At 34.9% G+C, this 12,456-nt stretch overlaps 1 protein-coding gene across 3 annotated transcripts in view; it reads left to right on the forward strand.

Annotated features, from left to right (window-relative positions):
• Positions 1-12,456, forward strand: part of LOC145248347 (centrosomal protein of 290 kDa-like) — a 234,847-nt gene that overhangs the window by 11,257 nt on the left and 211,134 nt on the right. For all 3 annotated transcript variants that reach the window (XR_013863367.1, XM_080110263.1, XM_080110262.1), the window contains 4 exons: positions 3,853-3,952; positions 7,403-7,544; positions 7,879-7,934; positions 11,483-11,629. Coding sequence is in view for 2 of the 3 variants with exons in the window: in XM_080110263.1 (XP_079966389.1) it covers positions 3,863-3,952; positions 7,403-7,544; positions 7,879-7,934; positions 11,483-11,629 (435 nt within the window). In the remaining variant the exon portion in view is untranslated. The remainder of the gene's footprint in view (positions 1-3,852; positions 3,953-7,402; positions 7,545-7,878; positions 7,935-11,482; positions 11,630-12,456) is intronic.

The following is a 12,456-nucleotide window of genomic DNA, read 5'->3' on the forward strand; positions in this document are numbered from 1 at the left end:
TAAAAAAGTAAATAAATAAATTAAAAAAAAATAAATTAATTAAAAAAAAAATACATAAACCCCAAAAACGTTTGCCATTATTTTCTGACGAATATATTTTTGTCTCTGATGAATTAGTTGATGAGCTTTCACTATTAAGCCAAACACATGTTAAGATGTACTTCATATGAATACAATATTATTTATATCATATATTTCTCCCTTTATTTCAGTTTACTTCAGAGTTCTCAGAAGTGAAGGAGCCCCCTTCCTGGGTCTCATACTTGATCTCTATATGAGATGCATAGATATTCGAATATGCCATTCCATTTCTTCATTATTTTTCCAAAACTGAGTAAAGAAGTTGAGAACATAACTTGACCATTTTAATATGTTCTAGTATTCCTTTCTTGTGTCTCTTGGTTTTAATGCATTTCAGGACGATAATTCATCTAGTCTGGTGGAGTATCAACTTTGTGTTGTTAATTGAGGTAACATCATTTAGAGAAAGTGCATCATTACTTGTAAAAGCCAGTGTGGATTATTCATACAGAGAAGATCTTATTTGGGCTGCCACGAATACTAGTTTGAATGTTTAGTCAGGGTTACTTGAAGGGGACAAGTATCCTCATGCCAGGTTGTCTTGACAAATCTTTAGAATTGAAATGAATTTATGTTTTCTTCCTAATTATAAATTTATGAACAAGAAAGAAAGACACTTTAAGACAACAAAAAGAATTAGACCAGTCAGAAAGCAGCTTTTTCTTCAGCTAGGGTTGCTATGCTGAAGCGCCCAGTTGGTTGTCAACTTCTATGGCAAGAGTTGAGTTGTTGCATCTGATGGACAGTGGCAGGTGAGAGAGAGAGAGATCTGTCTTGGTCGACGGTCAAGTTCCATCTGCTGGCTGACTGTAGTTCCCAAAAAAGGCTAAAGAAGTTTCTTAGAGAACAGATGAAATCAATGCACCTTGCAAACTAATTGGTCAGTGTGTGACTGAATCACTCAGTGGTGGAGGGGAATTGATGCACAAGAGAAAATAGATCATTATTTTGTTTGCTGCTACAAACCCTTGTATTTAAAAAAAAAAATTTTTTTTATAACATTTTCACCCCAAACAATGCACATCGCCACTTTGATGTAGGGGGCTACTATAAGGGACATAAGCTATGTAGGGAGTTGGGCAGCAAGATGTTGGTTCACGTTACACTTGAACTTCTGCATATAAATACAGTTGGGGAAGCAGGGTCCTGGACGGGAGTTCCAAAGTCTAGCGGTTCTGAGGAAGAAACTACTGGAGTAGAAGGCTGTCTTACATCTCGGGATCTCTGTGAAGGGGTGGGATTTAGCTGCTTGTTGGGTTTTTTGGAGGTATTTACGTTGACGGGGTACAAGTGCTTGCAGTTCGTTAGAGCATTCACCATTAAAGTACTTGTAGAACATGCAGAGGGATGCAACATTTCGTCGATGGGACAGAGGCTGAAGCTTAGATGACAGTTCAGAACCTTTTAGGTTGGCGACTCTCTTTTGGACCTTGTCCAGGAGCGAGAGACTAGTAGCAGGTGCACCGGACCAAATATGACAATAATGCATGGGCGAATGGTGGCCTTATAGAGGTACCGGATACTTTCGGGCGTTAGTAGCTTGTATGGAGAGACACCTAAGGATAGTGTCAAGTAGGCATGCATTCTCTCCTTATGGATGTGTAATGTGAGTCTTAAAGACCAGCTTAGATCTAATGACTTCAGAAGAAGATTAAATTTGTATAGTATAGGGATATGGATGAGAATCCAATGTGAAGAAAGTATATTTGGATGGTGAGACTATTGTTCAGATGTTTTCTTACCTTGGTGATACAATTGGAGCACAGGTAGGAGCAGGTGCTAATGTGATTCAAAGAAATAGGGATGGATGAAGTAAATTTAAAGAACTTCTACCATTATTAATCAGCAGAACAACCCCTGCAAGGTGATTTGGTTACATGAGAACCAATCAGATTCCACAACATATTTATTTGAACTGAACCTTTGAATGATGACCTCCAGCCCCTTTGGGAATTGCTGACAGAGAGCTTCCCAGTATTCATGAAAAAGATGTACTCTCCTATCTCGACTTAAGTGAAAACTGAGTGAGGCTATCTTCCACTCTAAGATATATTTTCAGCAGTCATACTTTTTATTATTTTAATTGTTTTTCTTCATTGTTTTAACTTTCAGCAACCTACACTCAGTGGTGCAGAGATTTGCTTTTCTTTGAAGACCGTTACAAAATATTATAGGAGTTAGTTCTCCAGTGTGAAGAATGAGCATCTGTATGTTTATATAAAAGATTTTCCTGCTGTGAAAAATTTCCATCAATATTTGGTAGCTGTCACACTCATGAAAAAGAGTTAAAAACATATTTAATTTTAAAAAGGAAGCACAGTTTCGCGGAGTTTCGAAGAAATACTCTCCTTCTCATCAGAGGGCAGGAATTAGCAAAATGCGGGATCAGATTTTGCATGTAAAAGTATTTAATGAAACTACAAGTAAGTCACAGATCTTACTTGGTTAAAAAAAGGGTGAGGTAAGGGGAATAGGAGGTAAAAGAAAAATGATAAAAAGATTTCACATGAATAGATAGTCCGGTGAAGGGTAAAAAATCCAAGAATGGTAAAATCCAAACATGGTCGAATTAAAAATTTCCAATCCAACAGGTAAGTTCCAAATGGTCCAAAATGATCCAAAAGGCAGAATTCCTTGGAAAAAATCACAAATGGAATAAATATATATATATATGGAATAAAATATATATATATATATATATATATATATATATATAAGAATTGTACCTGGTCATGGCTGACTGAACAAGCACATGCTACTCTTGTTCAAAATTCTGTGCAGATTTCCGAATTCAACAGAAAAATTTTCAAGTTCGACCAGATACACCTGGAGAAAGTCAGGGCTTACATCAGCCGAAATTTGTGTGGAGAATAATCCTCTTTTTCTTTAATGGAAATAGACAGTTGATTATGCTTAACACCATCGTCGGTATTTAGTTCTCTTCCACTGCAAGAACTTAAACACCAGGATCGGAAAGTAAGATTGAGAAGTCAGCGCCCTAGAGGAGGGGCACTCTGACCTGCAAAAAGTGCCTGGGCAACTCCATCAGCATTCCCCGGTGAAGGTGCTTCAGATGATTAGCAATAAACTAACCCTTTCTCAAATAGAGAAGGCAAAGCTTGGGAGGGTAGGCCTTATAGAACTGCACAGAACTAAACTCCTACCACAAAATCAATAAGGACCAGATCACTACAGGAATGGTCTAATCTCTGTTGATTTTGGGGGCATACGGATAAAAATCCCCCACCAAAGCCATACTAGGATTAAAATTAAGTAAAATAAGACGTCACAAAATAAAGGGAGACTACCACCAGCAAGTAACTACAAACAAATTGATTGTTTAATACACACAGCGCCATCTGTTGAACGTTCAGTAAATTAATCTTGTGGTGGCAGGAGTATAAAATTTTAAAATGATTTTTGTGTCCATTAAAAAAAGGTGTGGAAAATCGACATTGCATCTACATTTAGAATATTATGACTATACAGCCACAGCAGGTTGCCTAAAAGACCCTGCATTTGGTGATAAAAGAACATTTCCAATGAAGGATTAAGCTTTACAAGGACTATCACAATCCGTGTACCTTTCACCCCTGCCAGATAAACTCCCCCTTGGGTTGTATTTTTCTCATTTCTCATTCATTTATTATAATTATGTGAGAAGATTTTGTTCTTTCTTTGACCTTTGATTATTTTTAAATTCGATTGACTTGATGTTATGGTTTGAAAAATTTTGTTTTAGTTTCCAATATATTCTTTTTCTGGTTGTAGAACTTTAACGATGGCGCCATTGGAATGGGACAAAATCATGAAGGCGGACATGGAAAATCTTGCCAACGATGGGGATACATTTTATGAGATGCTTAAAGATGTAAGTTGTTTCGAAAACGTTTTGGGAAAAATCATGTTCTTTATGCATTAATTATGGAATAAAATTTTAAAAAATTCACAATTCTATTTTTGAGTGATCCAAAAAAAAAGACAAACTGAAAGCAATGGATCATCTTTTCTGTCTTACGTGTCGTAAGATGCAGGAGCTTTTAAGTCTACGTAAGATATGATGACCACATATGTTCTGACTAGTTGCTTTGACAATTATTCTGCGTTCACATTATGTTGAAAAGATCCACACGACTTTTCAGTTGATGCAATTCAGTTAAAGACTAGGCTAACCTGTATATTATTGGGGATCATGGTGCAGTGGATAGAGACGTTGAATCTCTACGGTTCCAGATGAGCATTGTCTAAAGATAGTGGTTTCAATCCTACCCAAAGCCGGCCAGAGGCTTACTTGACCAAAACGTGGCGAGACGACAACAACCATGAAAAGGCAGTAGTTGCTGAGAATGCAGTTAGGAGATTCGGAGTTCCTATCCCGTCGTGGTTACCACCTGACGAAGGCCAGAAGAATATATATTTTTTTTACATGGAGGTCACCACTTATCAAGGCCTGGAAGCCACTCAGGGATAAGGGTTATTGTGTGAACAGTAATCAATGGGATAGTATCGTAGTAATCGTTAGTATTAGAGATTTGATAAAGTGTCTTACTTAAGGGGGCGATTCATCAGGAATTTGTTTATGTTGGACTTGAAAACATCCAAGTTGTAGTCAGGTGGGAAACAGGCGAACAATAGAGAGTTGGATGAAACGTTGTGAAACAACAACAACTAAAAAGATGAGGATAATAGTCCGCAATAAAATAAATTAATTAGCTAACCTGGTTGGTAATTTCTTTCTGCCTTGCTTCAAGAAAGTCTTATCTTGATGACTTTCAAAAATATTGGCGAAAAAAGTGACACCTCCTTGTAGAAAAGTGCCCAGTTGAGGGTGAAGGAATTAATGTTTTTAGCCAATTTTTTGATATTTGTCGTCTGAAGGATTAAACTTCAAAATGATACCGAGCTAAACAGACAGGTGAGATTCATATAGAAGATGACATGACATGACTAATCGAATGGAATACACTTAACTATTTAATATTCTTAATTGTAAACAATCTTTCAATATTGTTTTGTTTTGATAAATTTACCAGGTTATCAAAAATTTGTATAATGTTTGCCTCCTTGCTATATGCACAAAATATCTGAACATATTTTTGAAACAAAACTAATACTACTAAGTACTGTTTGGCACGAATTATGTCGTAATTTGTCCATAAAATTGAAAATGTTCTATTATGACGTATGAAATGGAAAGAGTGAAATATTACATGTCTCATTCATTTTCAATGTTAAAAAGAAATACTTAGTGAATATATCAGGTGAACCAAGTGCAAGAGAAATACAGACAGTTGCATTTAAAGGGACGGTTAGAATCTTAAAAAGATCTTTCGGTTGGAGTGTCTTAAGTAGCAGGTCAGTGTCCTGCATCGAGTAGGAGGCCCCATCCTACGTGAAAACAAAATATGAAGCTTGAAAATATTGAATTATATTCGAAAGAAAAAGAGAGAAATTCACTTGAAGTAATTCTTACAATTAAAACGCAGTTCACAAATTTGTAAAATTACTTTCAATGTAAATTGTCACATCGAATGTCCTCTGCATTGAAAACAAATTTAAAACTTGGAAAATCAGTTTTTTTTTTTTAAAGCTAAGGAAATCACAAACAAATTATAATCATTTAATTTAATTCTGTACTATATAGAAACACTAGCAAGCAGCCCGGCATTGCCCGGTCATAAAATATGCATAAATATTATATTTTAATTCATACAGAAACTGAGACATTTGTATGCGAGTATTATGTTTTTCCAAACAATTCACTTCTTGTAAGTAATAAAAAAAAATACTCGAGCTAAGATCGAAACCAAAACCTAAAGACAGTGAGTCAAGTACAATAACCATTAGGCCAGCTTGATACGATCTTTAAAAAGGTTTTTCTAAACCTACTTATTCTTAACATAAGTAATCTGTTTGACTACTCTACACTCTTTAACCCTTATCCTTGAGTGGCCTATCGGCCTTGATAAGTGGTGACGTCTATGTAAAAAAAAAAAAAAAATCTGTAATGTGAACGATTCACACATGCGCATCTGTAAAACAGTTAGCAAATAGATAAAAATCCGATGACCCCCATGTACCAATTTTTCAATTTTGACCCCTTAGCAACTCTTTTTTTCTGGATGGAAACTGATTAAAAAATTTTTTTTACATGTCTGAATACCCTATATACTAAATTTCATGTCTGTAGATAAAAAATTGTGGAGTCTATAGGTTGAGAATTGTCCTCACACACACACACACATACTCACTTTTATAGATATATAGGTAGAAAAAGCCATAATAATAAGATAACAAATCGTAAAGTCAGATGAGAAATACAAACAAGAAATACATTTTTATAACAGGAATTTATAGAAAGCAATACGATGGCGAGGTGGAATGGATTGACACAAATTGAAGTAAATTAAGACATAGATCAATGGAATGAGCTCTGCAGATTTATGGTTTATTAGCACAAAATATTTGTATGTAATTTTTAAAATGCTTTTAATATTGAACTGTGTTTTTACTTGCATCAGTTCCATATTGTATGATATTTCGGGAAATCTCCTTTCGTCAGATACATGTTCAATTTTGATCCAAACATACATACAGGAGCTGTTATAAATGTGAGCAGTTTCGTAGTAATTGAAATGGATTTGGAATTAAGTTTTTTATTTTATTTTAAAATCTATTGTTATTCTTTAAATGGACGATGCATTTTTATTTTATATTTGAAATAATGCAACGTCTTATTTAATATCATCTGCATTATTATTTTTTTCCCCAGATGATCGGAGACTTTTTTTTATTTGGAAGTCATCATTTATCAAGGCCTGAAGGCTGCTCAAGGATAAGGGTTAAAGAATGTAAGGTGTAGTAATCGTTACTGGTGTAAATTGGGTAAAATTTGATTATTTATGGAGACAACTCAACAAGAATTTGTTTACATTAGATTTGAAGGCTGCTATGTTGTATTCAACCGGGAAGCAGGCCAGCGGAACAGTGTTCTACAGGTGGGCAGTTCTAGGAGAGTAAGCTTTGTTCATGGAATCTGTGTTTAGATGTAGGCACAGTTAGAGAGTGGGGAAAATCATATATAGCGGTTGCAGCTAGTCGAGTATTCTTTGTGAAAGTTTGGTAAGTGGGGGGGATCATAGATAGATAACGCTAGAAGAGAAACAAGCTTGCAACATCTCTTCTGTGGGAAAGACGTTGCAAGGAATGATATAATTGTTTTCAAAATGTGATGATATAGAACTGTAGAACTACGGATTATTTTTGTATTGGTGGAATACAAATGCAAACTTTTGATATGTTTTTTTGCTATTTAATGCAGTTTGATCCCGAGAAGGAATCCAATGTGGATCGTTTAAAGCAGCTGTTCAGAGTTTGTCAAGGTGTTATGAATGTCAAACATGATGAGTTGGGAGAATTCATTATAGATATGGAAAGTGAGGCGAAAAAAGATGCTGAAACAGGTAAAACTTTATTTATTTTTTTTTTAATGGTGATTTTTAATTATGTACTAGCAAACCTACCCACCATTTCTTGGGTGTCAAATAAGTCGAACACTAGAGTAATATGTAATTTTTTTTTAAATGATGACCTAAAAATAGAAATTAGCAAAGGGAGATAACTCATTTTAAATTGGAGAATATAGTTGTCTACCTTAAGTTTTAAAAATGTGCAAACAAATAAAAATTAAAAACTAAAATGAATTCATTACACCTCGAGCAATGCTAATTGTATGTATAATGTATAAAAGCACTAATTTCGGTTGATACTATACTGCATCAATATTTTCTTTTTCAGTTGATAAACTGCAAAAAAAAGTTAAAGAATTAGAAATCGAATTAAGAAATGCCAAGGTAAATTTTATTTATTTATTTTTTAATTGAAAATGTTTGTAATTTGAAAATTGATTTTTTTTTTTTTTATCGAATCATCAGTTTTTCTAACTATAACATCATTCACCCCCCCCACCCCCACGGGGATGTGGAGGGTTGAGCTGGGTTCTAAGGAATTCACTGCATCTCATGACAAGGTGTTCCATCTCTGCCGTTCGACAGCTGAATCTTTGGTATATTTCAGCCTTTAATGATTCCAGCGATGACCACAAAAAATCGCAGGACTCAGCAACCAGCTTCATGTCATTCCTCATTGTTTCTATCTAAGTCTTCAGTTGGTTGCCTCTGCATTTCTTCCGGCTGAAGATTGCAGCTACTAACTTGTGGAAGAATTTTTCCTACGGCATCGAAGAACATAACCAAATGAGCAAAGTCTCCTTATAAGAAGAGTCTCTGTGATGCTGGTGGTAGTACATCTTGCACGGATGATGTGGTTTTGGGATTGGGTTAGAGAAACAGATATATAAGATGCGCCAAAATCAGTACATGTTGAAGAATTTATGTGCATGAAGATCTTTTTTGGGTAGCAGTATTTTGTATAACAGCGTTTGGTATATATATTATTTAATTGGAATTCATTATTGAGATGAGTATTATTTTCCTATCCCGTCGCAGTTACCACCTGACTAAGGCCAGAGGAATAGTTGGACGAAACGTTGTGAAACAACAACTATGAAAAGATGAGGATAATCGTCCGCAATAAATAAAATAAATTAAGCTTTTGGTACAGCTTCAATTCAGTTGATAATTTTCGTCTCTTGTTATGACCACAATCGACTTTGAAGATTACAGAAGGTTATGCAAGTGTGATAAATACAGATTACTTCAGCAGTGGTATTGATATTATTTAATGCCTGCTAGATATCTCGCTATATTTCACTGAGGATAACAACAGTGTCTGCTTAATCCCAGTTGATAATAAAACAACCAAAGGATAAGATTATGTAAAGTGGTCATATCCAACAAAACTCTTGGAGTTCACGTTTAGTTTTACATACTCAGAAGAAGACAAGAAAATTTTTTACAGTGGTTGTAGAAAGACGAGTTTTTGCTGTGAATGTCTTACAAGAAAGAACCAGAGATTTGAGCTCAGTCGAGCACCTACTATGAAAATATGATAGAATAGAGAGTATCAGGATACTCTAAATCTTTCACGTGTGGATCTAAACACCATACCCTGGTAAACTGTTTGAGCTGACTGGCTAAACCCTATGAAAGTACCTGCTGCCTTTTAGGTTTTGTCTGTCATGATCATGGTATTCACCCTGGGTTGGTTGGGCCAGCTCTTTCCAACAAGTTCACCACGTCACAAACACTGGCTGGCCAAGTACGTCGATATAAGATTGCAGCCATTATGAGTGTAAGCGATTCACAATTCCAGCGACAGACTCTGAAAAAGTGAGGGTCCTGAATCAGTTTAGCATTCTGCTTCACTTTCCTGAGCCAGATTTGTAGTTGGCCATTATGACATTTCTAATAGTCTGATTTTTTCCTGTAGAACAAAAAAGGTTAGGCCAACCACTTACAACTGTGGTTGATGATAGAAATCCAGGTTGCATTTGCTTTCTCGTTTCTGGTTGCTTGCGTCTCTGCATCTGTGGAGACTCTATTGCAAGTGCAAGCATTTGAAAATCTAGGGAGTTTCTGCATCAGCTACCAGCATCTTCTAGTTATGTCGGTGGATAATCTGCACCATGAACAGGTATATAACCTGCATCTGCATTAAAAAAATGGCCTACAAATACAAACGAGAACTTGATTCGGTTTATGTCATCCAGATGGCATTAAACAAAGTGGGGAAAAATGGAAAAAGAGGAATGACTGCCCTTGACAGTCTTCTGTCGGTAATGGCACGATGCAATCAAATTCTCATACAAGATGGTAGAGAAATTGGGAAAAGTAAAAAGACAGATTGGCTGCATGTGACTGCCTTCTATGAACTGTGCCATTGTAACAGTAGACCAAGAAAGCAGTTCAAAGGCAAAAACCATTTCTTCTACGATGAAAAGCATCAGAATTGATAAAGCCAAGTATGCAACGTAATACCTGAATATTCTTCGTTAAGATAAATTTTCACAAAGGTATAAAATTTATATATTTGCAAACTTCACGTTCTGTATATTTACACATTTTACTCTTTGTATGTCATTCTTTATTGCTTGCTCAAGTAAAATTGTTCAGTTAATATACACAGTTGTGGTTCCTTTTCTTCAAAAACTGTCGCTCCCAATTTATCTTTTAGTGTTTATCTTTGAATATAATCCCTACTTTCTCATGTGCAAGAATTGGAACTTTCTTTTGGGATAACATTTCCCACAATTGTTAATAAAATGTCCACAATGGTAGACTCTGAAATACAAACTGAAAGATATATTTAGGTAATTAATTCCTATTTCGGTCACGTAAATTATTTACTTGAAATAACATGCACTCATGCAGAATTATTTTCATCTGTTCACTCATGGCAAACACATTTGCTCTTATTATGAGCAGCAGTAATACTTCTTTCTTTTCAGCAACAAAAATAAACAATCATCCAAATCACACGCAAGCAACATTTTTTTTTTCTAACAAGGCAGTCATTTATCAAGGCCTGAAGGCCACTTGAGGATAAGGATTACTGAATCTAAGGTGGTTGTGTAGTAATGGTGTCCAAAATAAAACTGACGCTCAAGTATCACGCTCACTTTATACTCGAATGGTCCTAAGTGCATGCGTGACTGTTTCCATCTTTACCATTTCCTCTCTCTGCCCCATTCCTACACAAAATAAATAATGCAAATGTTTGAACTGTTTCTCTGTGATTAAATGCCTTAAAAATTTGGTACAAACCTGTTCTCTCAGAAGCTCTTCGTATGAGGTGCAAACAAATAGAATGAAAAGAAAAAAATTTGCTGCTGCTTTGCTCTATGCTGGCAATCTTGTCACCTCATATGCAAATGAGATGCTCCAGTTTAAATATTTTTTTTTTTTTTTTTACATGTTCACCCCAAACAAGGCAAATTGCCACTTTGGTGTAGGGGGCTACTATCAGGGGCAACAACTACTGGGGTACTATGTAGGGATTTGGGCAGCAATATAAAAATGTGTGATTTTTTTTCAGAGATTCAGTTGATTTGGATTTTGATGTTGGAGTAGCAAGTCTTGACAGTAGTGTGTCGCATTTCACCGTGGAAATTGTTAGCTGAAAGTGCGGCATATAGTTAACACTTGATTATTTAACCCCACTCTCAACTTCCCATAAATTTTGAAAGCCCTATTATTGAATTCTACGCTGAAACCTCTGACTTGTTCTTCAATCAGTGTCACACATTCATCTCTGACATTGATAAGGTTTTAAAATTTATTTTTAAGAAAAATCATTTTTATTTCTGCATTGGATTTTAATTTTTTAGTTTTAAATCCATTTTTTTTTTTTTTTGTATATTTTATCTTTTTCTTTTTTTTTTGTACATTTTATGCTTTTTTTTTTGTTTTTTTTTATGTTTTCTTTAAATATTTTTTTTCAGAAATTTTCCCACGATAAAGAAAGTGTAGCAAGTACAAAATATTTGCGAGAAACTGTTTCGGAGTTGGAAGACCAGGTGCATCAGTTGAACAAGCAAAAGCATGATCTCCAAAGAGATCTTAACGAAGAGAAAAGAGCCAACGAGAAAGTAAGATATTATTGATTTATTAATGGAAACCAATTGTATGCATATGCAGAAATTTGTAATTCTACTAGCAGGCTGCCCAACGCTGCCCGGTCGTAAAACATAAAAGTATAATATTTTAATTACTGCTGATTTCTTATTTATTATAAACAGAAATACTGTAGGTATTAAATATTAAACGTAACGTTAAATTTCGTTTAAAAAAATGAAGTAAAACAAAACAGAAAGAAACTGAGATGCGAGTATTATTTTTTTTTCGTTCACTTCCTGTAAGTAAAAAAAAATAATACTCAAGCCAAAACCTAAAAACAGTGAATCGAGTACAATAACCATTAGGCTAAACTGACAATCCACACAGATGATTTTTTTTTTTTTTTTTTTACATGGGCATCACCACTTATCAAAGCCTTGAGGCCACTCGAGGATAAAGGTTAAAGCGTGTACAGTAGAAATTGGACAATATAGTAATCGTTAGTAATGGAAATTTGGTGAATTTGTTAACTTATATGGAACGGCTCAGCAAAAACTTGTTTACGTTAGGCTTGAAGACAACCATATTGTAATCAGCTGGAAAGCAGGAAAACGGAAGACAATTCCATAGGCGTGCAGTTCTAAGAAAGAAGCTTTGTTCATGGAATCTACGTTTAGGTTTAGGCACAGATGAAGACTTTATGTAAAACCAACCACATTTTTTGGTATTACTACTAATCTTTGTTGGTGCAGATGGCTAGCACAAGACAAAGCAGGTTTTTTACATCAGAGTTTTTCCTTCTCCTATATATATATATATATATATATATATATATATAATAGAAAAATCTTATTAAAAA

Source organism: Euprymna scolopes, chromosome 26 (genome assembly GCF_053919585.1).
Source record: "Euprymna scolopes isolate OS-2025 chromosome 26, ASM5391958v1, whole genome shotgun sequence".
NCBI classification, from domain to species: domain Eukaryota; kingdom Metazoa; phylum Mollusca; class Cephalopoda; order Sepiida; family Sepiolidae; genus Euprymna; species Euprymna scolopes.